Raw genomic sequence first — 26,783 nt, 5'->3', positions numbered from 1 at the left:
TTGCCGCCCAGGTCCTCCCTCCCTTTTGCTGTGTCTCATCTTCTAGGATCCCATTCTAGAAGCCACAGTCACATTAATTGTCTGGGCTGCAAAAGCTTTTATTGCTTTTGATAACCTTGATAATTTTAAGGATTACTGGCTACGAATTTTGAGAATGTACATCTGTGTTTACTTCATTAATAAACTGATTTGAGAAGGAAGATCTCAAGGTACACTGCCATCCTCATCTTACTGTATGGGATACCGTCAGTGTGGCTGACTGAGAACAGTTGATACCAGTCTTGATCTTCGCTTGAAATGGTTTTACTTTTTTTTTTCTGAAGACCAACCAAGCATTTTCCTGGAAACTTTAATGTCTCGTTCACCAAGGCTACCAGGGAGCTAATGGGAGCTGTTCTGTTTCTCTTTATTGGTGAAGTTGTAAAGCTGCTATAAGTTTCTAAGTATTTAGATGAAAACAGTTTTAGCGGTGGTGAAGAGCATCTCTTTTCATGTGTTGCAGGTGGGAATGAGATCTCGAAACCAAGGTGGAGAAAGTTCATCTAACGGGCATGTCTCCTGCCCCAAGTCCTCCATCATCAGCAATGCTGGTGATAAAGGTCCCTCGGAAGAGGCAAAAAAGAACAAGGCAAATCGGAAGGAAGATGATGTCACGGCTTCGGGAACTGTCAAACGGCACCTCAAACCATCTAGAGAAAGTGAAAAAAAGACCAAGAAGACTCTGGAGTTATCCAAGGAGGACCTCATCCAGCTCCTGAGCATCATGGAGGGGGAGCTGCAGGTAGAGACAGACTCTTCAGGGCATGTGCTTCTAGCTCCTGATCTAGCCACCTGTCCCTCAGTGGACTGTGAGCATCTTTGGGAAGGGAGGGCGGTGCTTATCTTCCTCATTTATGCCTAAATCCTATCTCTCTCTCTCTCTCTCTCTCTCTCTCTCTCTCTCTCTCTCTCTGTGTGTGTGTGTGTGTGTGTGTGTGTGTGTGTGTGTTCAGATAAGGAAGCCTCTGGGGTAAAGAGAAATATAAAACATATAGACGTAAAGTTTGAAAAACACAAGCAAATACAACTGAGCAAAATTATTTGAATTTCACAGCAAGAAAAAAACTTCCTGGAACACCACCATTACTAAAAATAATGTCACCACTCCTAGAGACATAGTTATTGTTTTGTCTGTTACATTTATTGGGTAGAGTTAAGTGATGACTCCAGCTTATCAAGCTGTGCCCCAGTGAGAGCTGATGACTGAGTATGGTGAGGGTGTGTATCCACCTTCAGATCCTTCCATAGCAGCACCATCTTCTCGCCCCATTTCAGCCCTGCTGGCTACTGTGGATCTGCAACTCCTGCAGGCACTTCTTTCTATAGAAGGCTATTATATCATGGTGGACTCTGAGGCCACTCATGTGGCTTTTAGGGACATAGTGGCACTATGTGTCATTCTAGATTGGTATGTAAAAGATAAGCTCACACTCCAGGGAACCTGAAGAAAATCGACAGATGTCCCAAAGACAGGTGTTTTCATTTGTCTCTTTGAATACAAGATGCTTTCTTTACGTGTATTCCTAGTCAGTTATAAAAAAGTAAATTTGTGTAATATTATTCGTCAGGGAGAGGGGTGATGATAAAGAGAAATGAAGGATCTGGTACTTCAAAGAGTTCCATGGTGGTTTAAATTGTAAAGCAAATTATCAGACACACACATATAAAGGCACCCATGTACATTTTTGTAAATGCATATTTTGCAAGGTTGCATTTGTTTAAGAGGAAAGTGATCTTCTATTTGGAGATGTAGCGGTGTAGTAGACATTTATTCTCTGTTAGCACCATCACATTGGAGGGGGGGTATTGTGACTAATAGTGGGAAGCTGTTCCCTCTAGCAAATGGGAGCGGGCTGATGAAAATCTGCTGGCTTTTGCTAAGCTTGCTGGCCAGGAGAAGGGGAAGAGTTCTGTCTGGAAGGCTGATACTGGGAGAAGATGAAGCAATGTGCATTGGAGAGTGAGTTACTGTCAGCTCAGGACTATAGGGATGGCTCGACATTCATGGAGCAATTAGTGGGCTGTTTCTCAGACCTCCATTGACCGCCAGTCTCTCTATGGGCTGACCATATGTGACTCAAATGCCCTTACCCTAGAGATGACACCTCAAGCTTCTATATGATTCTGGGCTACACTGCAAACTGGAGATGCTTCCCTCATCCCGTCTCCTTTACCTCACAAACAGTTGTGACCCTGGCCCATGGAGGGTCGGCTCTTTAGTCATAGTTGCTATAGATCTAAATTCTTTGTCTTACATCTAGTCCAGCATCCTATCCCTCTTACCACTTGCATTCTGGGAATGTCCCCGTGGGGCTCGACTTCAGGAACTTTATATTCACCCTTGATCTCCAGAACTTCCTCCATGTAAATTCGTATGTAAACTCAGAAACCAAAGACATTGTGTGGAAAGATAATTTTTAAGCAAGAGAAACTGAAGGGTTCTGTTTCACCAGAGGGACAGAGCAAGATCAGAGCCCAAGGTTTGCTGTGATGCAAATGTTAAAAGTGGGCCCAGTAGAGATGCCACATGCTGGGCATTCTGCAAGTCTGGAGGTTTCGTATTCACTGCTCAGTGGCTGGTGTTCACACAGGAGCCTCAGGGGAGCATATCTATAGGTCAATCCGCAGAAAAATACACAGATACACTGGGTGATATAGGCTTATGGTGTCAAGGCTAGAAGACAAAGATGAAGTCTGATAGAGGAGAACATCTTCCAGACTTTTCATTGCCACACCTCAGCTGATACAGCTTGTCTCAGCACCAGGGCCAGCCAGTGTTGCTGGCATCAATCAAGGTCACTAAGCTGGTTTCTGTTATTACAGTTCTGTCCTTGACTGTTTCCAGTAATACGTGCTTTCTAATAAACTGGAACATTTGTACTCTCTGGGTGAAAAACTAGTTACATATTTCCCAGACTGGACTGAAAGTAATGAAACTGTACACCCAAACCATTGTTTGGGCACCGTGGTTCATTTCTCCTTGTATTTGTTCTAAAATAGCACTTTTTAAGAATCCGCTCAACTTGGCTGTACTAAGACAAACAAAACTTCAAAGGAAGTAGTGCTCTCATCATAAAAACCACAGTACAAAAAAAAAAAAGACTTGGCAAAAGTACATTCTTGAAGTAAGTCAAAAACAAGACATGAGGAAATTCTTCTTCTTGATTAAAAAAAAACATTGTATGTTGTAAATTCCCTTGGCTTATCTGTTTCAATACATTTTAGGGGAGAGATCCCTCAAATTGGGTTTCATTATTCCTCCCTTTGTTGTTAAGTTTTGTTCTCTTCCCCCTGCATATACAGAGATACGGAGAACACTAGATAAGACAATTAGATAACATATCAGAATTCTGTTGGTTTTGGTGTTCTGCAAGCACATCACACAGTCACTGACACACTCTAGCTCTAGGTAACTGACAGAAGGTGATGTATTTCAAACATGGCTTACGAAACAGGCTAATATAAACAAATGACTTTAGCTCTGTCCCTTTGGAATGTCTAGCCATTTTCTTTAAGACTGCTCACTAGTTCGTATCTACTTCTCCATTTACTGGAGGGAAGCCTGTTCCCTGCACTTCTTCCTCACCGAGACAGTTTATTCATCCTTATAAATTTTTTATTAGTTCAAATTAGGAACAAGCTTGCTTCACATGTCAATCCCTTCTTCCTCCCCCTTCCCCACCCCTCCCCCTCAGGACCCCACCAGTCCCCCACCCATCCCCACTCTGCTACAGGGAGGGTAAGGCTCTCCATGGAGGCTCCCCAAATTCCACCACATCATCCGGGCCGGGCCCAGGCCCTTCCCCATGTGTCCAGGCCAAGAAAGCATCCCTTCACATGGGTTGGGCTCTCAAGGTTCCTTTTTATACCAGGGAAAAATACTGATCCACTACCAGGGGCCCTATAGAGTGCCGAGGCCTCCTCATTGACATCCATGTTCAGGGGTCTGGATCAGTCTCATGCTGGCCTCACAGACAGCAGTCTGGGATCCATGTGCTCCCCCTTGTTCAGGCCAGCTGTTTCTGTGGGTTTCACCAGCCTGGTCCCGACCCCTTTGATCTTCATTCCTCCCTCTCTGCAACTGGGTTCCAGAGTTCAGCTCAGAGTATAGCTGTGGGTGTCTGCCTCTGCTTCCATCAGCCACTGGATGAGGGATATAGGATGGCATATAAAGTAGTCATCAGTCTCATTATAGGGGAAGGGCATTTAAGGCATCCTCTCCACCATTGCCTAGAATGTCAGTTGGTGTCATCCTTGTAGATCTCTGGAAATCTCCCTAGTGCCAGATCTCTCCTTGGACCTATAATGGCTCCCTCTGTTATGGTATCTCTCATCCTGCTCTCCTCTATTCTTCCCCCAATTTAACCTTTCTGCTCCTCTATTTCCTTGTCTCCACTCCTCTTCTCCTCTCATTCTGGCAGCTCCCTCTCCCCTACCCTCATGCTCCCAATTAGCTCAGGAGATTCTGCCCCTTCCCATTCTCCGAGGTCCATGCATTTTTCTCTTAGAGTCCTTCTTGTTTCCTAGTTCCTTTGGTGATGAGGATTGTAGGTTGGTAATCCTTTGCTCTATGTCTAAAATTCATATATGAGTGAATACATATTATGTTTGTCTTTTTGTGACTGGGTTACCTCACTCAAGATGGTTTCTTCTAGTTCCATCTATTTGCCTGTGAATTTCAAGATTCCATTGCTTTTTTCCGAAATGTACCACATTTTCTCTATCCATTCTTCAGTTGAGGGGCATTTAGGTTGCTTCCAGGTTCTGGCTATTACAAATAATGGTGCTATGAACATGGTTGAACATATGTCCTTGTTGTATGAATGTGCATTATTTGGGTATATGCCCAAGAGAGGAATTGCTGGATCTTGAGGCAGACTGATTCCCATTTTCCTGAGCAATCGCCATATTGATTTCCAAAGTGGTCTTACAAGTTTGCACTCCCACCAGCAATGGAACAGTGTTCCTTTTTCTCCGCGTCTTCTCCAGCATAGATTGTCATTGGTGTATTTGATTTTACCCATTCTAGCTGGTGTAAGACGGTATCTCAGAGTTGTTTTGAGTTGCATTTCTCTGATGGGTAAGGATTTTGAGCACCTTCTTATGTGTCTTTCAGCCATTTTAGACTCCTCTGTTGAGAATTCTGTATTTAGTTCTGCACCCCACTTTTTAATTTCATTGATTGATGTTTTGGTGGCTAGCTTCTTGAGTTCATTGTATATTTTGGAAATCAGCTTTCTGTCAGATGTGGGGTTGGTGAAGATCTTTTCCCTTTCTGTGGGCTGTCGTTTTGTCTTATTGTGTCCTTTGCCTTCCAGAAGCTTCTCAGTTTCAGGAGGTCCCATTTATTAATTGTAGATCTCAGTGTCTGTGCTACTAGTGTAATGTTCAGGAAGCAGTCTCCTGTACCAACTCTTTCAAGGGTATCTCCCACTTTCTCTTCTAGAAGGTTCAGTGTGACTGGATTTATATTGAGATCTTTGATCCATTTGGACTTGAGTTTTGTGCATGGTGATAGATATGGATCTATCTGCAATCGTCTGCATGTCTGAATCCAGTTGTGCCAACACCATTTGTTGAATCATCCTTATAACTTTAAGTAACAATCACTTAATAGTGGGTGCTTTACAATATTTGAAGAACATTATTATGGAACAAGTCCAAACGCCCAGGATGTTTCAAATTTATGGTTGTTCTTATCTCAGCCTGAGGTGGCAGCCGAGAGGTCCATCAGTTGGGTGGGCAGAGAGTTCTGCCAGTGGAGGGCTGCAGGCTGAATTTACTCACTGGGATTGCTTTTCATAGTGATCCCAGAATTTCTTTTTTGTTGTTGTTGGTTCTTCTTCTTCTTCTTCTTTTTATATATTTGAATTACAAACAAGATTGAATTACATGACAATCCCAGTTCCCTTCTCCCTCCCTTCCTCCCCTACCACCACCCCAATGAAAATCCTACCTGTCATATGTCCTTTTTTCTAATCTACACCTGACTCAAAATTTCCGCTTTCTCATGACCTCTGCATCCTTCCTTTTCTTCCCTTCTCACTCTTGTAGCTCCCTCTCGCCTCTTCCCATGTTCTCAATTTGCTCAGGGATCCCAGAATTTCTAAGCCTGTTGCCAGTGGGGAGAGGTAGGGAGGGAAGTTAATGAAATAGAGAGTCATGTCTATCAGAAATCTAGGAATTTAGGAAAAATGGATAAGAGTTATTTAACTCTGAAATACACTCACTCATAAATAGAAGTAGAGGCTAATTTCTTCCCTCTTTAGCTGAGCGGTAAAACATGTTTAACATGGCCAAAACTCTTAGAATACACATGCTCACCTCTTTATTTGAAACCACTACAGTACTTTACTTTGAGCTTTCTTTAAGAGATACAAGCAGTGTGATTTGAAAGCTAAATCCTACAGAGAAGTGCAATAGAATTCTGAAGGCTTGCTGCCTGGCCCTCGAACATTGACTCTGGACCTCTGTTCAGCCCCTGAGGTATGAAGGAGGATTTCTAGTGTGATTGTCAGTAAACCTGGTTAATCAAGATAACTGCCTGGACTAGTTTGAACATGGAAAGCAGAGAGAAGGGAGCAGCCAGAGAGGAACTACATCAGGGAAGGTTTTCAACGACGAAAGGACTTCACTGTATTGATAGGTTAAGAGGTGACAGGACCAGAGTGGAGCAGTGCCAAGGACATAGGCGGCAAAAGGATTGTCGATGACAGAATGTTGGAGGAGACAGAAGAAAGGGAATCAAACTCATGATTTGGGAGCTGACCTGGATCTTGACCTTGAAATGGGGGAAAACCCTCCATCTTCTTCGTGACAGGCGGATGAAAGCTTGACTCTCAGGAGAAGACAGTTAAGAGCTTCCTGACAAGCCTGTCTTCTCATTCAGCTAAAGTGTTGTTCGTCCCACTGAGAGGAGATGTGGGCTAATCAGTGGTCCTTAGGAAGATCCTGTACATGCTGGATCACTGCCCCAGGTGGGGGTGAGGTGTTTGATGAAGGTTGTCATGGATAATGTGGTCTCTCATGAGTAGAACATAAAGATACACAGGAAGTAACGCTGCACATGTCTCCTTTTTAAAAGAAGACACAGTTCACGGTGTTGAAATTAGGGTTGAAGTTGTCAGAGCAGGAATGTAGAGAGTGTAGGTGAGGAATACCCAGCAAGGAAGAATTATTGGATTGAGTGACCAGAACAACTCAGAACGATAAAGAAAGGGCCGGAAGGACTGGAGATTAGCCTCTTTCCACATAAGATACGATGTTACACCGGCTTAACTAACTTAGGATATAGGGTGTGTTCTTGGAAGTAGCACTGAAGGCAGTTGGAGTTAGTGGTGTGAAGAAATGGTGAAGTTAGGATATTGATTAAACATCCCATTAAATGTCCGAAACCTAGGATGAAGGCAGATTTGGAATGGAGACCATGTCTGTAATCATTGGTCAAATATGAGAGCAGGAGGTCAAGAGGTCAGCAGATGACTTTGTAGACAACTTTGGCCAGAGTATTTCTCTTGATTATGTCATTCTGTTGCTTAGGAATTTGTGTGACAGCCTTAGCCTTTATTAGATTGAAACTGAAATTGCTCAGGCTAACCAGCAACCAGCGGACTCTGTTAAGTATCTACTCCTTAGCTATGAAAATTCATTTTTAGTGTTCCTTTTAAATGACCATTCCTATCCCAATAGGCAGGATTAACACGCTTCCACTACTCTGACTCATAAATACAAACTCAAACACCATCACCATTCCAAGGGGAATTTATCTTCTGTTTATTTCACACTAAGAATACTGCAAGACAAAATTTGGTCTCTTTCGGGAAATTTTGTGTCTTTAGAGACCACCAAAGACTTACTTCATTTGTGAAGTCTTTTATACTGCCTTCCCTCCAACACTTGCCCTTGTTCTGCTCTGAGATCCTGCATCATTTTGTTATGTACAAATCATAGCATCTCATCTATACATGTTCTGCAAGTGTCTTATATATTTATATTGTGTTGTCAAAAAACCAAAAACTTTAAAGGATTTAGAAAGGGACAGGGCATATATCATCATTGTTAGTCTATTGGTGACTGATAATCTCAAAATGTTCTAATATTTATACACCCTCTGAAGCATTCATAAGATCAACTTTCGTGTGTGTGTGTGTGTGTGTGTGTGTGTGTGTGTGTGTGTGTGTGTGTACATGATCATGTCTGTGAATGGATAAACGTCTGTGTGTTTTATGTGCACATGTATGTGCTCATGCAAGAACTTTATGAATTGAGCTATCTCTCCAGACCAAGATTGATGTTGTAATGTATTTAAAAACATTTGAATTATATAATCATCATATACAAAATTGTGTTCTTATCGAATTACTGATAATGGTCATAAACATTTGCAATGATATTTCTACCACACATACAATGATTCCAGGGTTGTTTGTGATTGCTTTGGCTGTTTGTTTGTTTTGTTCATCTTGGGAGTGGGGAGCAGAGCAGTCTTTATTGACATGTATGTGTTTGTGTGTAGGCACAGGAAGGAGTTCAGGTGCCTGAGGTCTTGGGTCCCATGGAGCTGGAGTTATAGGCTTTTGTGAGCCATCTGATGCCATGAGGATGCTGAGAGGTTAATTCAGATCCCCTGCAGCATTACGCACTTTTGACTGTTGATCCTTGTCTCCTGCCCCTCTTTTTGTCATCTTTAAAAAGAGCTGTCATACTTAACTGAAGATGAGGAATCACTTAGTGCAGCCAAGCACAACAGGCTCGTCTCGAAGGGGTGCAATATATCACCTTTTCCTTTGACGATAGCTTTTCTTCTCCTAAATGGGTCCCATTTGTCACAGGGTGTGGCCTCCCTTCCAAACTGCGTGCTTCTGAAGTGCTGGATTTCAGTTACCCTTTCTGGCTTTTTAGCTTGATGACTCACCTGCTCTCAAGTGCTTCATCTTTAGAATATCAGGCTGAGGTCACCTTGAGCAAGGCGCCCAGTGAAATCTCACACCACTGACATGATCAGCGTGCTGGGAATGGCATGTCTTCGCTGAGTTCAGGAGGTAGAAAGGCAGGCCACTTTCTGATTAAAATCAAGACCAGATCTGGCCTTTTGTTGACTCTAAAGCCACAGAATCGAATAGCAGTATTGTTTGCATTTTGACAAAGAGCTCTGCTGTCTGATTTTCACTGTTTGTGGTAGAGTATGTTTGGTGTTCCTAATAGGATCAGTCTGCAGTGAGGACAATATTCTCACTGATAGTACAGGGCAGAAGTTTTGTTGAGAAGTGTGGGGGAAAAACAGATTAATAAAAATAACCTCCCACAAAGTATTTTTTGTTGTTTGCTGGGATCTGGACAGGAGAGAGCACCCTGTAGGGGACTTAGTTAAAGATGGAGACAGCTCCTTTCTCCTATGACCCACTTTTCTATCAGTGAAAGTGATCTCAGTCATTCTAGCTGAGCCAACTTTATCCAAACATTCCAATTATCTATGTAAACACCCCCAATTATTTGTTGTATATGTGTATTTGTTGTATGAAGCCAGTTTTGAGTAAAATCAGGGTCTGTTCACATTAAATGGATTTGGAGCAGAAAGAACTCCTGATTTTAGAAGGGCTTCCAGGGAAGAGTCAATCACATGGCTGGGTCTTCTGTTGTGGGGTCTCCACTAGAAAAGACTGCTTGGACACAGATTTAAGCCAATAGAAAGTCTTCATTAGTCAGATGGTGACTATAGTAGGTGCTGGGGATCCCAGTGTAGCCCTGAACTTTTCTTAGGGTGAGTGTTTAAGCACAAAAAACTTGTTCAGTTAACAAGAACAGTTATCCAGAAGCAGAATTACAGAAGCCCAAAAGCAAGGCTAGTACATTTAGAGACTTTCCCAGAACTATGAATTCCATGGATTAGGTCTTTGTTTTGCCTGGTGGTGCTGTCTACATGCTGAGTCTTACACCCTGAATGGTACTTCCATCATGGAGTCAGTTGTGCTAAGGTCTGGGCCCTGTTACACTGCAGCTCAAGCAAGAGCTAGACTTGTGCAACTCAACTGGAACTTCTGATGAAGAAAGGAATGTTCTGTACTTGCCCCAACCTATGTGGTAGTCACTAGCCACATGTGGCTTGTAGTTACTTGAAATGTGGCTAATTAGGCTGAGAAGTTGTATTTTGACTTTTGTTTAGTTATAATTAAAAACATATATATTGTCTTATTATTTTTTTAAATTGTGGGAATATATTTGTCTATGTGTGGATTTGTGCTCATGGGTGCAGTGCTTTTGGAGGCCAGAAGAGGGCATTGGTTACTCTGGAGCTAGAGTTATAGACACTCCTAAACTGCCCACGGTAGATGTGGGAATTGAGCTCAGGTCCTCTGGAAGAGCAGTGTGCTCTCAACCTCTGAGTCGTCTTTCCAGCTCCTCTTGCTAATTAATTTAAGTAGCTACATGTGCTTAAGTAAACCCTGCGTTAAATACAGTGAATACAGAGAAAAGCACATAGCCATGCCTGAGGAGCACAAGGATGGTGCCCAGGCGTCCATCCTTGGCAGGCCCTTAGACCATGCTGAATCTGGGGTAGAATAAAAAGAGCTGGCTAGAGAGGAAAGGGAACCCTGGATACAGAGTGGGAAGTGATGTGTCATAGATTCAAGGGCGGGAGGATTCCAGAAGACATTTATAGACCACAGGGCTCCTTCAGAGCACAGGGTGGGTCTCAGTTTTCTTTCCTGCTGCTGTGATTTAAAAAAATACCCTGACAAAGCTGGGTGTGGTGGCACCCGCCTTTAATCTCAGTGTGTAGGAGGTAGAGGGCAAAAGGAACACGGGAGTTCAAGGCCAGCCTAGACTACAAGAGTTCCAGGCCAGTCAAGGATATACAGAGAGACTCTGTTTCAAACAAATAAGTAAAACAAAAACAACCCTGACAAAAGCAATTTAAGGAACTGTACATGGTAGTGAAACCCTGTTTCAAAAGAAGAAAAAAAAGAAAGAAAGGAAAGAAGGAAGGAATGTAGACAGAGTTTCTGTCCCACTTGGTCCCATAGCCCTTTAGCCCCAAATAAACACACAGAGGCTTATATCAATTATAAACTGTTTGGTCAATGGCTTAGGATTCTTACTAGCTAGCTTTCTCTTAATTATTAACCCAAACTATTAATCTATGAATTTCTACATGGCCTTATCTTACCAGGGAATGCCTGGAATCCTATCTTCTTGGTAGCTACATGGTGTCTCCCTGGCAGCTCCTTTCTGTGTCCTCTCACCAGAATTCTCCTAGTCTGGTAGCCCCACCTATACTTCCTGCCTGGCTACATTCTGCCTGTCCATTGGCTGAAACAACTTTAAGGACATCCCCCATCAAAGAAAGGAAGGAAAGAAGAGAAACAAGGTAAAAGGCAATTTAAGTAAGGGAAAGGCTTATTTTGGCTGACAGGTCAAGGGTACACTCCAATATGGTGGGGAACTGAAGAGAACAGGAGCGTGAAGCAGCTGGTCACATCAGTCCATGGTTGGTCGGGAACTCAGAGGGATACAGGCTGCCTTCTGCTCAGTTCCTTTTCTCCATTTACACAGGTCAGGATTCCAGTCAGAGACCCACAGTGGTTGGAGCTTCTCAGGTGAAACCCACCAGAGGCGTTCCCAGAGACCTATCTCCCCTTTGATTGTAGATTCTTTCAAGTTGAAAAGTAACACCAACCACCAAGGATGGAAACAAAACAGTCCATTATTGAGTAGACACTTTGCTTGGTTAGATTCACAGCAGATGACTGGTGTCCCAGTGAGCTTGGGAAAGCGGTTCTTTGGGGGATGTTTTCAGAAGAGGGGTGGTGGCGGTGCTGTGTATGAGTGACAACAGGGACGGTGCAAAGTGTGTTTGTTGTTTATTATTTTTATTTATTTTACATCTTGGCTGCAGTTTCCCCTCCCTCCTCTCCTCTCAGTCCCACCTGCTTACTCCCCATACCCCTCCCCTTCAACCCACCCCTCCCCCCATTTCTGTTCAGGAAAGGGCCTGGATATCAATTAAACATGGCATATCAAGTTGCAGTAAAACTAAGCACCACTCCATGTATTAAGGCTTGGCAGGTTGACCCAGTTTGTGGAGTAAAGAGTCAGAGACAACTCCTGCTCCCACTGTTAGAAGTCCCAGAAGAAGACCAAGCTACCAATCTGTCATATATATGCAGAGGTCAGTACTATGCAGGCTCTCTAGTTGTCAGTTCAGTCTCTGTGAGCCCAGGCTAGTTGATTCCGTGGATTTTCTTGTGGTATCCTTGACCCCCTCCGGCTCCTACAATCCTTCCTCCACCTCTTCTGCAGGATTACCTGAGCTCCTCCTAATGTTTAGCTGTAGGTCTGCATGTTTCCATCCGTTGCTGCATGAAGCCTCTCTGATGACAATTGGGCTAGGCATCACTACACTGACATTTTTTTCCCCCAGTTGTGTTTTGTTCTATCCTAGGTCTCTGAGTCATCCACCCTGTGGGTCCAGGGGTGGGCTTACACTCTTGGCATGGCTTTTAGGTTAGACCAGTTTTTGTTTGACCAAATCTCTAGGCCACCCTCACGGCAGCAGACCCCATAGGTAAAGATAATGTGGCTTGTTTGGTGTCTCAGTCCCTCCACTGGAAGTCTTGCCTGATCACAGGAGATGGCCAGTTTAGGCTATGTATCTGCTATTGCTAGGAGTCTTAGCTGGGGTCATCTTTACAGATTCCTGGGACGTTCACTTGCACCAGATTTCTCCCTGACCCAGAAATGCTCCCATTTTCCAGTATTCTCTTTCAGTACTCTCCCCGTCCACTGCCCCCAACCTGATCCCATCTCCACCTGCTCACAGTTCACTCATGAAATCTCCTCTATCCCCTTCCCAGGGAGATCTCCCCGCCCCCACCTCCCTGCCTGCTTGCCGCCAATAAACTATCCTTGTTACCTAGTCTCTCTGGGGTCTGTGGATTGTAGCATAGCTATCCTTTATTTTATAGCTAATATCCACTTATGAGTGAGTACATACCTTTTTTCTCTCTCTGGGTCTGGGTTACCTCACTCAGGATGTTTGTTTGGTTTTTCTAGTTCCATCCATTTGCCTGCAAAGTTCATGATGTTCCTTCTTTCTTTCTTTCTTTCTTTTTTTTTTTTAAAAGAGGACACTGAACACAACCTAGATGTTGGGTTTGACCTTTTCCTCTCCTAGTGCCTGCTCCTGCTCTTGAGGTTTTTGCTTCCCCATGGTCTGACCTAGCTGAGTTAGGAGATTGAGGTCGTCTTAACTTCCTTCCAAACCTCAAGCCTCCACTTATCGCTTCCTTTTCCTCCTCTTTTCCCTTCACTGAGAGTGAAATATCCTTTTTTTGTCAAGGACAGTTCTATTGATTTGATACTGCAATCTTCATTTAAGTGTATTTTTACACCTCTCACCCATCTCTAAATCACCCTCTCCATGGCCGTGCTGGCTCTTCATGCTGTGGAGAGTGGGGACTGACCATTTGCTATGTGAAGGAATTAAATGAATGAAAGTACCTGTGCTTATATATAGACATTGACTTCTCAGCAGTCTCTGTCGTCCCTGGTAAACTCAGGCAGAACATTTAAGACCCCTTCCTCCCAATACTCTCCTGACTAAATACTTTTGTCTCTTCAATGTACCCTGGTCCATATTCCTCACTTAAGTGAGTTCGTCTCCATCGTTTTCTGAACTTTATTTCTGACAAGACTTCTACTGGTTCCTGTTAAGGAATACTGTAAGTTGCAGACTCCTCAAGGATAGGCCCTGTCTGTAAGGTTGTCACACCAATAGGTTACTATTAGACTTTTTTAAAGTGGATTTTTTTTTTTCTAAAAAGTCATTGCACGTTAAATGCAGAGATCTGGCTCTGAGAAAACATTCAGTGCCATGAACAGGAGGAGATTTCAAGGAAACATCTGGTCATGTCATCATGTCAGTGCTCTGGGTTCCCTTCTGCCTGTCACAGTGGCTACAACACAGCGCTTTAGGAAGTGTCTTTCTTGAATGTATTAGGCCACTGTCAGTGGCAGAGCTGTCTCTTAGCCAGAAACCAAGTGGGCTCCTGCTCTGCAAATGTCTCCATCATAATCTCCTGATCCTGAGTGGCAGCAATAGGTTACTTGGGACTTCCTTTGAGAAGCCCAGCATCTCTTCCACATGAAAGCACCTGGTGGGGGGATGAGAGAGGGTGGCCTGCTGTGGGTTTTCTGTTTACTTAGCTGTGTGTTTCCATATTACAACAATGTATTATTCATAGTGTCCATTTGTCCATCTTTTGCTGCCCAGTGTGGCAGGGTCTTCACTATGTCATCAGCACCACTCCCTTCTGGGTGTGTTGAGGAGCAGTCAGTCTCAGAGGCTCAAGAGACTTCCCTAGAACATGTCTTTGTAAGACATACCACATACCATGGGCTCCAAAGCCAGTGCTCTTTCCCTCCACAACAATTCCCTATAGACTGGGCATCATACTCTCCTTTAAATTGTCTTTTAAAAATTCAACCTTGTACTACATTCTGATTGCTAATGATTTTAAATTGCACTGAATCACCAAATCGCATGCCAAAGAAAGCAACATATCACTGTTGTATTAGCAGTCCAAGTTAAGAAAGCAAACACTGGGCAAAGAATCCTGTTCTGTGGATAAGGGAGAGAAGTTTAAGTCATCAACCAACAGGAATTTTTCCATATAAAACTTTTTTTTTAATTTGTTGGATTTCAAATTCTGGCTTACATTTTGGCCTCTAATTCATATTTTAAAGTGAGGCTACATCTCAACAGCATCTTGCTCTTTTTTTTTTTAATTCTTTCTTAGCAACAGGAGTTTAATCACCTGAATAGGTTGCACCAGTGTCAGTTTGTAGTTGGTGATTTAAAGCATTCAAGGAAAGAGGTGCATTTCTGGAAGGTGCATTTTTCTGGTTTGTATCATTATATCATATGAGATGTTTCTAATCAGGGAAGCAGGAAAGCAAGAGATGGTAGAAGTATGCTATGTGAATGTTCAGAAATGCCACAGTAAAATCCATTAGCTTATATGATTACTATGTGTTAATACTTAATATTAAAAATGAATGATGTTGGGCTTGGAGATGGTTCAGAGAAAGGCTTCACTGTCCAACCTGGTGATTTCAATTTGAGTCCCAAGATCCACATGGTGAACACACACACACACACACACAAAAAAAAAAAAAAAAAAACCACCCTAAATGTAACAAAATTTGTTTTCTTTTAAAAATTATTAGTTCTTTAAGAGTTTTATACAATATGCTTTAAACATACTCAGTCCCCCCAGCTCTTCTCTGATTCACCCCCATTCCTTACTCACTCAACTTTGTATTATTTTGTTTTGTTTTCCAAGACAGGGTTTCTGTGTAGTCTTGGATATCCTAGAACTCGCTCTGTAGACCAGGGCTGGCCTCTAACTCACATAGATAGGCCTGCCTCTGCCTCCTGAGTGCTTGGATTAAAGGCATGTGCCACATATTATTTCAATCCTTCATGGTAACTTTGTGGTGCCCAGATATCCTTGGATATGTGGCCATCCACTGGAGAGGGGTCAACTTTCTAAGGGCTGCACTCTTAAGGAAACTGTTTCTCTCTTCCAGAAGCTAATAATTGCCAATTGCTTCACCATGCTTGAGGTCGGACTGGATGCCTAACTCCTTTTTCCTTACTGGGATTTGGTCTATCTCAGGCGTGCACAGGTTTTATGCATGCTATCATGTGTGCAACTGCCCTGCTGTGTCTGGAAGATAATGTTTCTTTGTAGTCTGTCACTTACATTCTCTCTGCCCCTTCTTCCACTATGATCCCTAAGTCTGGGAAGGGGGTTTCAGTATATATGTTCCCTTTGGGGCTAAGCATTCTATAGTCTCATAATTGTAATAAAAAAATTTTAAATTAAATTTGTTGGCTTTAAAAACAGAATAAAATGCATACTAGAGCTATAGCTCAGTGGTAGACTAAGCACTTAGCAAGTGTAAGGTCCTAGATTTGATCCATATACCATCAAAAAATAAGGCCAAAGAAAATGCAGGACACAGTGTCCAGAATACAGTAAATTTAAACTGATGGTACCACTGCATTGACATCACCTATGTGTAAACCTCGACATTGTGTATGATGTCCTGACTAGTCCTTAACCTCTTTTACTCCCTTCTCTTTTCTTTAAAACTACTTGATAAAGACAGTAGATAAAGGATGGCTCACTCTTACAGTGGTTTCTCTTGTTCTTCTCTGTTTTTCCCTCCAATTGGTCTACAGGAGCTCATTCAGGGTGCTAGGGTGAGAGAAGACAAGTTTGTACAGTATTTGTCTTTGAATAGCTGACAAGTTCAACTGAGATTAAAATTGAACTTCACAAGCACCATGTCAACCAGTTAACAGACCAGCCTTGAAGCTGTGAATGACTCAAAGTGACTCATGCCATCACTGTCAGCAGCAAATATTTTTACTCAACTTGTGAATACTCAAGAGGAAAAGCAGGGCACTGTTGAGAATTGTTGAAATAATTTCAGCAGGATATTTACATATAGTAAAAAGGAAGGGCATAAACTCTGAATTACAAAGACTATTTGGGGGCTAGAGAAATGCTCAGCAGTTAAGGGACTTGCTGTTCTTACAAAGGACCAGGTGTGTGGTTCCCAGCACCCACATTCAGTGGCTCATGGCCATCTGTAACCGCAGTTTTGGGGGATCCAATGCCCCCTTCTGGCCTCCTTGGGCACCCACATGCTGCTCATGGCATACATGGGCACATAAAATACCAAAAAAACATTTTTCCCCCCAAAGAATGCTTGTCTTCTGGGCTTTCCAGCTCACATGTAATTCTATCTGTAGACCAGTCCGGCACACCAAGAACACAATGCTTGCCTGCTTGGAGCAGGACAGGATTTCTATCATCCCCTCCAAACATCGGCTGCTGATGTCGGGAAATGCTTGCTCTGATGTTAAACACTTCCTGATCAAGGGCCTGAAAGGAAACATGAAACAATGTGAACCAATTATAGCAGACCCTGTTCTCACCCAAACTTCAGCATCAGCCATTAGGAGAGCACATTTGCAAGTTCACAGTCCCGTGGGGATTATCTAAAGTTTTTATTGTTATTGTGTATGCGTGTGAATATATGAGTCTTGGGCACCATATTAATGCTGCATGCATACATTGTTTGTCTATTTTATTCTCTGTTGGTTAAATCTTCAAACATGGAACTGGTGACTCCAAGGTGTGTGTTATTGTAGTCTTTTGCTCACTTGCCTTGCTTAGTCCTGTGTGTTCACATGCTTGCCAACAAAAACTGCTGCCTATTATTTTATCAGTTAGATGTTTTATTTCTTTTGACACTTTGTTAGATGGAATGGGTATTTCCTCATAGTTTTAATTTACTCTTATCTTATGAATGTAGTTGAGCATTTTTTTTTCGAGATAGGGTTTCTCTGTGTAGCTTTGGAGCCTATCCTAGCACTCAATCTGTAGATCAGGCTGTCAGGCTGGCCTTGAACTCACTGAGATCCACCTGCCTCTGCCTTCCAAGTGCTGGAGCTAAAGGCATGCACCAGCAACGTCTGGCCAAAGTTGAGCATTTTTTTCAAATGTTCTTAGAGATTCTGTCTTTCCATTTATCTGACTAGTCTGTTCTCTTTTATCCTCTGGAATTTTGAGGTTTTATGCTAATAAATATTATTTATACAGCAGTTAGTTCTTTATGACATGGGCAATAAGTCAAATATTTTCTCTGTGTAATTTTTATTTTGCTTTTGAAACATTTTTTTTTATTCTGTGGAATTTATAATAACTATTGTTAGTCAGACATCAATACTTCCATTTATGGCTCTGATAGGGATCGAAATTTATATTCCCTCTCTTAGATTAAGAAAATAATTATTTTCTAATTTTGCTGCTAGTAGTAACACCTCCCTGTAGTTTTCCTCCCTATGTATTTCGTCCATCAAGGACTCACTTTAGTTCAAAGCATACAACTTTACTCTTTTATACACGGCTAGTGTGGCTGTTGGGGTTTGTTGGAAGAACTGAAATCACACCACATGCTGAAATAGAAAGGAGTTAATAGAGGCGTTTGGTCACACAGATGTTAGAGGATGAAAGAGTAAAAGATAAAATGCTGAGGGAACCAGGCTGTAGGCATGTGGGTTAGGAGAAGCTGGGTGAAATCGTGACGGAAACGCATTTGGATACAGATAGGAGGTAAGAAGACAAGTCTGGCATACGATGCTAGAGAGACGATGGGGAGTCGGAAGAGGTGACTGGGAACGAGTGGTTCAAAAGGTCCAGAGGAAATTAGCACATGGTCCCAGAGTTCACGTTCTCTCCATGAAAGTGTCGTTGCTGCAGCAAGGAAAATGGAGAATGAGAATTGCCCATTGCAATTAGCAACAGGGACATCACAGTCTGCCTTCATAAAAGGCTTCAGAGGAGCTACTACAGCCCAATCCTGATGAGAAGAAGTTCAAAGAAACCCCACTCCTCTTGAGGAGTGAATCCTGGAGCGAATACCAACTGCTCTTTCAGTGAGTTTCTTGGAAAGGAAAGGAGAAAGGTGAAGTGAGGTCTGTGGGGGAAGTAGAGTCACAAGACAGTCTTATTCTGATGGGAAAAATAACTGCATGCTTGGTTGCTCTTATAGTTCAAAGATTCGGGGGTTAAAGATTTAGTTCTTAATCAAAGAAGTGTCTCACTCAGCAAATGAAACCATCACAGAAAAAGCACAGCTGGACACAATGCAGGGAACATTGGATCACAGGGAACAAAGCCCCAGTGGGTACATTTACATCAGGGCTCCTACATCTGCAGTTTAGGGGATGAGAACATCATGGAAGAGAGGCCAGAAAGATTGTAAGATCCAGAATATGATGAATTTTACTGTGAATGTTTCTTCTAGAAATGACTACATAAATAAGACTCAAACAATGACGATATCGGTGGGAAGATTAAGTTGATGGGGGAAAATTTCATATGGTCCCACCTCTAGACAAAGAACTACAGGCAACTAATGACTGCTAAAGAAGGGGAATTAGCATCTCCTAGGGATGAGCCCCCTTACTGGCAAGGTAGTCATCCCTCAAACCTTATACACACAAACAATAAAAACAGACTCCTTGAATTTATTTATCTGTTGTATTTATATGTGTGTGTGTGTGTGTGTGTGTGTGGACATAGTTGAAAGTAGATTTCTAGGAGATGTAGCCCTTGAAGGTGACAGTGGGACCTAGGCCATCCTGCTATGTTTCTTGGCTACCACATGCTTCTGTAAGAATGTGCAGCCTCACCACAGGCCTGAAAGCTATAGAGCCGAGACCATGAGGTTCTAAAATGCTGAGCCCAATCAAATCTCTCTTCCTTCAGCCTTACTTCCTCAAGTGTCTGTCACAGCAAGGGAAAGCTGACTTACACTGAGGCCCATAAAAATGAGAAAGTGCAGAAAGAGCACATATGCTATTGACTGGCTGAGCAGTTGAGAGGGGACAGACCCAAGTGTACACGACAAAAAAAAAAAAAAAAAAAAAAAAAAAAAAAAAAAAAAGCTGGCCTTGGCAGTTAAATTCTCCACATAGGACATGAGCTTTATGGAATAAGCTACAGGTAGAATCTGAGGTGACGGGAAATTGTGCAAGTTTGTTCCCAGTTGTTTTGCTCCTCTTGGCAAGCTGGTCAGTAAGGGGAAATGTGTGTGGATGATTTGATAAGGGAGAAGTCGGGTGTGAATGTATGTGAGAGTGGGGAGAGAAGTAGTGTGATGATTTGTGGGAGGCATTAGAGTAGAGGACTGCAATAATGATTTGAAGTGAGATCAGTTGGTCTGATGAGTTTTTGCTGTAGATACAGATTTGAACCTTTGAGGGGAAGACTTAGATTTAAACAAGGTTGTATGTGATTTGAACTAGAGAGTATAGTCAAGCGAGGGAAGGAGCAGGAAAATGATGTCTGCAGTGGAAACTGAGTAGAGATGAGAAGGGAAATGAGCGTATTGGGAAATGAAGAATGAAAGTCAGTGAAAGGATGGAAACGTCAATGGTTTATCAGCTGCCATCATCAAATATTGTTAAATTTAAGGTTCTAGAAAGAATCGATGACAAACAGCTGAGATGGTGGTACACACTTTAAATTACAGATGGTTACAGTTTTTTATAATACCAGAGAACTAGATTGTGACTAAAAGTATTTACAAGGTAGTATAAAATAAAGACAGATCATTAGAATAGAGGGTTCCAGGACCATGAAAGTCAGAGTGCACCTGGCCCCATGAGTATGAGGGTTCTAAGGGGATACTGTGTCTCTAATTTTGGACAATGGACCCAAAGAAATTGTAATTTCCTAGGAATTTCATTTTGGGAGAAGAAAAGGCTAAATCCAGAGCAGTGAAGAGATTTGTTGCTTGTCAGACCTTGCCTTGCTGAAGAGATTGGAAACTGAACAATGATGGGGAAGTGATGGGTGGGACCAGGCATTGGCTGTATTTGTTAGCTATGTGTTTCTTTGGCCCTCTACTTCAATCTAAACCTCTTGCTAGGACCCCAAAGATGGACTTGAGGAGAGGAGTGTCACTGAATTTCTTTGTCTTTTCCAATGTGGTCACATTGAATAAGTCTCGTTTTTCTACTTTTAATCATTAAGCTGGCTCTTTGAATGGGTGATGAGGGGCTGGAGAGATGCCTCAGAGGTTAAGAGCATTGACTGCTCTTCCAAAGGTCCTCTGTGTTCAATTCCCACTAACCACCTGGTGGCTCACAGCCGTCTATAATGAGATCTGATATCCTCTTTTGGTGTGCAGGCATGTATGCAGATACAACACTGTATACATAATAAATAAATCTAAAAAAAGAAAAAAATCAACAACAAGAATGGGTGATGAAGCTTGGCTTTTAGGGCAGCTGGAGCACAGGCTGTGATCCTAGGGAATTACAGACTCATTCAGAAACTTGACAGTGATCCAGAGGCAATAGCTTTAAGGAAGGAGAGTGAATAATCAAGGGTGATTTATGCAAAAAGACGAAAGGAAATTAGCTGGTATTATGTGATGACATGAAAATCAATGATAGGATATTTCAGGCATGAGAGAATGTTCTGGAGCAGTGATCAAGAACAAGAAGGAAACCTTTATCACATACAAGCCCATCAAAACAAGGAGAGTGGAAGAGAAACCATTCACTTCTGAACTGTTGGGAGGTGGTATGCATGTTAGTATGTTCTCTTTAGGCTGTGATTCTCATGCTTGGCAGTTTAATTGTCTGGAGGCAAAAGTCAGGAGTCTGCACTCATATGCATGCATGTGTGTGTGCATGTGCCTCTGTGTGTGTGTGTGTGTGTGTGTGTGTGTGTGTGTGTGTGTGTGTGTGTACTTCTAAAGATCACTGATTCCAATATGCTGCTAAATGTGAATCACTACCTTAGACTGATGAGGTGAAGGGGACAGTCTCAGAAGAGTTGGTAAATATATGAGAATTTGCTTGTAGTTGAGTGTGAGTTTCAGAGAACACTGTTGGAAAATTCATGGTGATAGGAAAGACACATGATCAGAGTGATGGTGATAGGGAGAGGCATGGGTCAATTTGAGTTTGGGGCGAGTTTTTTGTTTTATTAGTCATGCCCCAAATACCAAGAGCCTGTTGGCGGCTGCAGTACCAGAAGTGCGTGAGTATTTCTTTCTCTCATGGCTTCGGTGAATTCTTTGGAAATCCAGCTAGAAGAGCAATGCCAGATTCCCGAAGAAGAGATGGTTTTGAATGGTTTTCTGTAGTCTAGTCACCTGGGAACCTTCAGAACCGATCTCTGTGAATGTAACATCACGCCACTAGGACTTTGGCTATATCAGGTGTGTCCATGCTGTTTTGGTTCCTTTTGCTAGATTAGCTTTTGGGAATAAGCCTGTGTAAAGAGTGTCAGTAGAAAGAGGGTATTTATACTACATACTTGTGAGACTTTAGGGGTCATGGAGAAATGTGAAAGGCATTTAGGGATATGCTCATAGTGTTATTAACCAGACTGGCCACTATTAAACATGAAACGATGAGTTCAGTGCTGAGAAATCTGGCAGCACTGGCTGACTTACTTCACCCACCTGCCTCTTCTATTTAGTCATCGTCACCATGCTTTGATCTGACCATTCACTTATGGATGACAAAGTGTTCTGATGACAGCTCAGATAAGGTTCCGGACCACAAAATTCTCAGCAGAGATCAGTGCATATCAATTGTCTGAGACAATTATGTTTGGCAGCTCAGCAAGTGCAGATAAACAGTAGGGAGCTTGAAATAAACTGAGGGCACTCTGGGCCATTTTATCAATTCTATTGTAATCTAGAAAGTTCTTTTCCTGGAAGTTTTCAGCTATGGATCAAATTTTGGCTATTGGCTCTTGGTCATTTATCTTGAAAAGAGAAGATGAACTGGCAATATTAGAGTAGCCAGTGTGACAAATATTTCCCACATCAGAATAAATGTCATGCTGCCCCGTACAGCTTAAGTTTAATTTATTATGGCAAAATATGTAAGACATGAAACCATGGCCCACATGTCTAACCTAACTGCTCTGATTTTAGATGATAGATGTTTGGAAGTAACTACTCATGAGCTTGTAGCAAAGTCAAGTTTTCCATCATCTTCCCTCAGAAAGACTGAAAAACCTACCAAACAATTCTTGGTTGACTGTGGGAAGTGCAGACAGGGAGAAAGCATGTTGTAAATAATACTTTATATATGCACACACCTGAATATTGAGGTAAAAATGATGAATTAAATGTTTGAGCACTTTGACTATATTCCTATTGCTAATGGGCAAATAATGTACTTGAACACTGTGTGACATTTCAGTGAAATCCAGCTATTTGTTTGATGGTGTTGATTTTATAGTCACAGATCGCCATTGACATATATACAACATTTTTCTGGTGTACCCAATAGCATTCAAATACATAAAATACTGATTTCAGAAAAATTACTCATTTACATTTTAAGAATTAATTGATCAGCATATAAATTAATTACTACTTGAGATTATTGCTGTGTACTTATTAGCAATTTAAGATAATGGAGACCTCTGGTCTGAGAATGAGGCCCGAGTTATGATCTATAATTTTAAAAAATCAATTAGTTGTATTACTTGGGAAAAATCATTGACCTCTCTGAACCTTTGTGCCCTCAATTTTAAGAAACATAGTCCTGTCCTTGGGGGGTGGGAAGCTGGATGAGTGGTTAAGAGAACATTCTGTTCTTCGAAAGGACCCGAGTTCAAGTCCCAACACCCACATTGGATGGCTCACAACTACCTGTAACTTCAGCTCCAGGAGTCCAGATGCCTCTGGACTCTAAGGGCACGTTATCACTTATGTGCACCTATCCATATCCAGACAGACAGACAGACACACACAATTAAAATATATTTAAAAAGAAATTATAGTTCTTTCTTATTTTAAATTTCTAGAGTCTGTCGCCTACTAAGAAGTCACTTAGTTTAGAAAACTACAGCAATATCAACAACAAAAACTAGAATTGATATTTAGCATTCCTGGTACTTGTCAATTATTATATGCTCCAGAACTTTCCTTCCTCTCTTCCTTCTGAAAAGTGGTTTGATGATAAGTAGCTGTGGCGGTTGCCTTCCCACATATCACTCCCAGTAGTCTGTAAAGTCATATGAGAGCATGGGGATATCTGTCTGCTCTTGTGGAATCACCATAGTAGCTAGCAGAATGTCTTGCATACTGCTGCTAAAATAAATTGGCACATAGAATGAAGGAAGAAGGTGGAGAGAAGCGGGGAAGAAGTGATAGAAGGAGATAGCTAACTGCTCTCCCAATGGTGGGCAGGCAATAAAGGAAAGGTTAGAGGTAAATTGGTCCCCCAGCTGTTGTTGTTTGTGGTAGGATCTTTCTATGTACTCCTGGTTGTTCTGGAACTTACTATGTAGTCCATGATTGCCTTGAAGTCACAGAGTTCTGCCTGCTTCTACATCACAAATGCTAGGATTAAATATATATATATACCACCATGATTAGCTTGTCCCCCAACTTTTATGCAGAAAGGAAATTAGAACAAATTATATAAATGTTGGAAATGATTTAATTACTCTATTCAAATAACAGTGAAGATCTGTATTTCAAATATAGCTACTATGTGGAACTCAACATCAACATAACCACATATCTGAATCTTCTCTTAGGGGAAAAAATGTACTAGATTTTTGATCTAAATTTGATCTAAACTTTGGTTTATACATTCAGGTAAGGAAATAAATTGAGAAAACTGAAAAGAGACCCATTTAGGAGAGGTATGTGTCTAAAGCACAATTCAAACTGATCAATGCTCATTTCTTTTGGTGGGGGATAATATTTTAATGTATTAAAATGCCTTGGTTGGGTGGGTAGTGATGGCCCATGCCTTTAATCCCAGAACTTGGGAGGCAGGGGCAGGCAGATCTCTCAGTTTGAAGCCAGCCTAGTCTATAGAGCCAGTGCCAGGACAGGCTCCAAAGCTACAAAGAGAAACCCTGTCTTGAAAAAAACCAACCAACCAACCAAACAAACAAACAAACAAATGCTATAGTCTAAGTCATTGCAGTTGCACAAACCTTTAGTATCGTTATTTCCATCAAAGTTGAGAAAACTGAGACTCCTATCACTTCCCCCATGAAGAAAGAGCTGGAACTTGATCCATCAGAGCCTGCCCACCTATTTTCTGCCATCTACAGTGCCCCTCTGCTTCCCACAGAACCTCAGCTGTAGAGACAGTGGCAGTTCATTTACATAATCTCATAAACCCAGCAGCATAACAAAGAGGAACCATCTTCTGATGACCTGACTCGTTTATTTTAGATCTATATATATATATATATAAAACATGTGTGAAAACTCTCATAGTATACCATCATTGTTCTGGCACTTTCTTATCTTGTGTGAGGTTTAAACATGCTAAAGCTTTATGCTTTTGTGTGGGATAAGCCAAGCTTTCTGCCTTACCGATGAATAGCTTTGATAACTTTGGTCTGGATCTCATTCTTCTGGCCTTGGATTCATGAGTTCCCCCAGAATCTATTCAGTAATTGAGATGCATTCTTGTAACACTTGAGACTAAGCCCTACAAGCTGTGCCTTTGTGTCCTCCATCTGCTGTGACCTTTGTCATTTGCTACCCATTGAACGGAAGGTCTTCCTTGTGAAATCATAGACTAGTGCCCCAGTTCCTCTGCTACTTGATATCACCAAACAAAAATACCATTATCAGTGTCTAAGAAGGAAAAAAGACATGGTACCCTGTCTCTTTAAAAGCTGAAGGATAGAGAGCACAGCGGAGTTGATTCTTCAGGGGCTGTGCCTTGAGAACTTTCTGGCCCAGAATCAAGTTCCAGATAATTAATTATGTCAGTAAAAAGCTCTGATGGTCTGTTCTCTTCAGAGAAAAGTGACATCACCCGTAGAATTCTCTGGCAATAAAGAAGAACAAAGCTGTGAGCACAGGAAATAGCCGACGAATGTCCACGAGTGCATATTTTATCAGCTTCAAACTGCGAGAAGTCATTCTGTGGGGCTGCCTCCCCGCCGCCATGACTTGGCCAGGACCCTCTGGGCAGCGAAGAGGGAGACAGACGGGAGGGCTGGGCTCCCAGACTCAAGCTGTGGCCTGATCTGAGTGTGCTGTTCTCAGAGAAGATACTAGAAAGATGACAAAGCTCAAAAGTTTTGGCGAGCCCCGCAAGCCAATCAAGTGATGTAGTGTGAGGAAATCGCAGCAGATGCTGAGGGCTTCAGCTGTGGATGAGGTCAGCGCAGCAAGCTGCCCGACCTCTCCTTCAGACTTGCTTTGCTTTGTGCTCGCCTCATGCTCACTCCCACACCGACCGGCACGGCATCAACGCATGACAAGAGCACACAGCTCAGAGTCTGACCCCGTTTCTTACTAAAGTGACCTTGCACAAGCGATGGAGTCTCTCACAGCTTTAGTCTTTCTCGTGACAGTGGAGTTAAGAGAAACCCATTCATGTTCCTGATAAGACGTTTGCGCAATGAAGTATGAATCATTGTTAAACGCAAGTCTGCCCCTTCCCTGTGAAATACGTTAGTCTCATGTTAGGTGTCTAAAGCTAGGCTTTTATTGGCTGAAGCAGTTTCACTTACATAACCAGTTTAAAGCATACTAATAGAAAACTAGCTTCAAAATTTGAGGTGCCACATTTCCCACCATCAGAGAGAGACATATGTATTTCTTCGAGGCCACCCTGGTTTACACAGAGAAAGACTTTATCTTTAAAAAAAAATGTTGTAGGTTTAAATTTTTAAGTTTACTACTTGTAAAGACTCTGGGTTTGTTTACTGAGAATTTATGTTCAGAGCCTCTTCCAGTATGCAGGCTGGGCACTGGCGATGTGATGTCCAAGGACATTCAGTGGTAGCCCCGACCTTGCCCACCTCTGTCCAATGATCTTAGTCACTTTGCAATGGAGATGACCCATGACATAGTATCAGATTCTGTGATTCTTAATAACATGTATTGATAATCCCTAATCCAAAGCTGCAACGTATCTGCTGCTGTTCTCAGTGGCACAAAGGAAGCCAAGAATCCTGAGGCAGGGCTGAGCTCCACCTTCATTTTTAGCACTCATACACATTTCCTATTTTCTTTTGCTTTTGTTGTTGTCAAAATGCCCCCAGGTGAAGGCACACCACTTTCTTCAGTGGTGCAACCATTAGTGAGTTGCCCATCCTAACGGGGACACTCCTGTTTAAACTGCAGGTCACTCAAAGACATTC

At 42.2% G+C, this 26,783-nt stretch overlaps 1 protein-coding gene across 3 annotated transcripts in view; it reads left to right on the top strand.

The window, feature by feature from the left end:
• Positions 1 to 508: 508 nt before the first annotated feature.
• Filip1 (filamin A interacting protein 1) overlaps positions 509 to 26,783 on the top strand; it is a 103,397-nt gene continuing 77,122 nt past the window's right edge. For all 3 annotated transcript variants that reach the window (XM_035443820.1, XM_035443819.1, XM_035443818.1), the window contains exon 1: positions 509 to 781. In XM_035443820.1, coding sequence (XP_035299711.1) covers positions 509 to 781 — 273 coding nt within the window. The remainder of the gene's footprint in view (positions 782 to 26,783) is intronic.

Source organism: Cricetulus griseus, chromosome 4 (genome assembly GCF_003668045.3).
Source record: "Cricetulus griseus strain 17A/GY chromosome 4, alternate assembly CriGri-PICRH-1.0, whole genome shotgun sequence".
Lineage (NCBI taxonomy): Eukaryota > Metazoa > Chordata > Mammalia > Rodentia > Cricetidae > Cricetulus > Cricetulus griseus.
The sequence above is the reverse complement of the archived record's forward strand: the minus strand, read 5'-3'. Positions and strand labels throughout refer to the sequence as shown.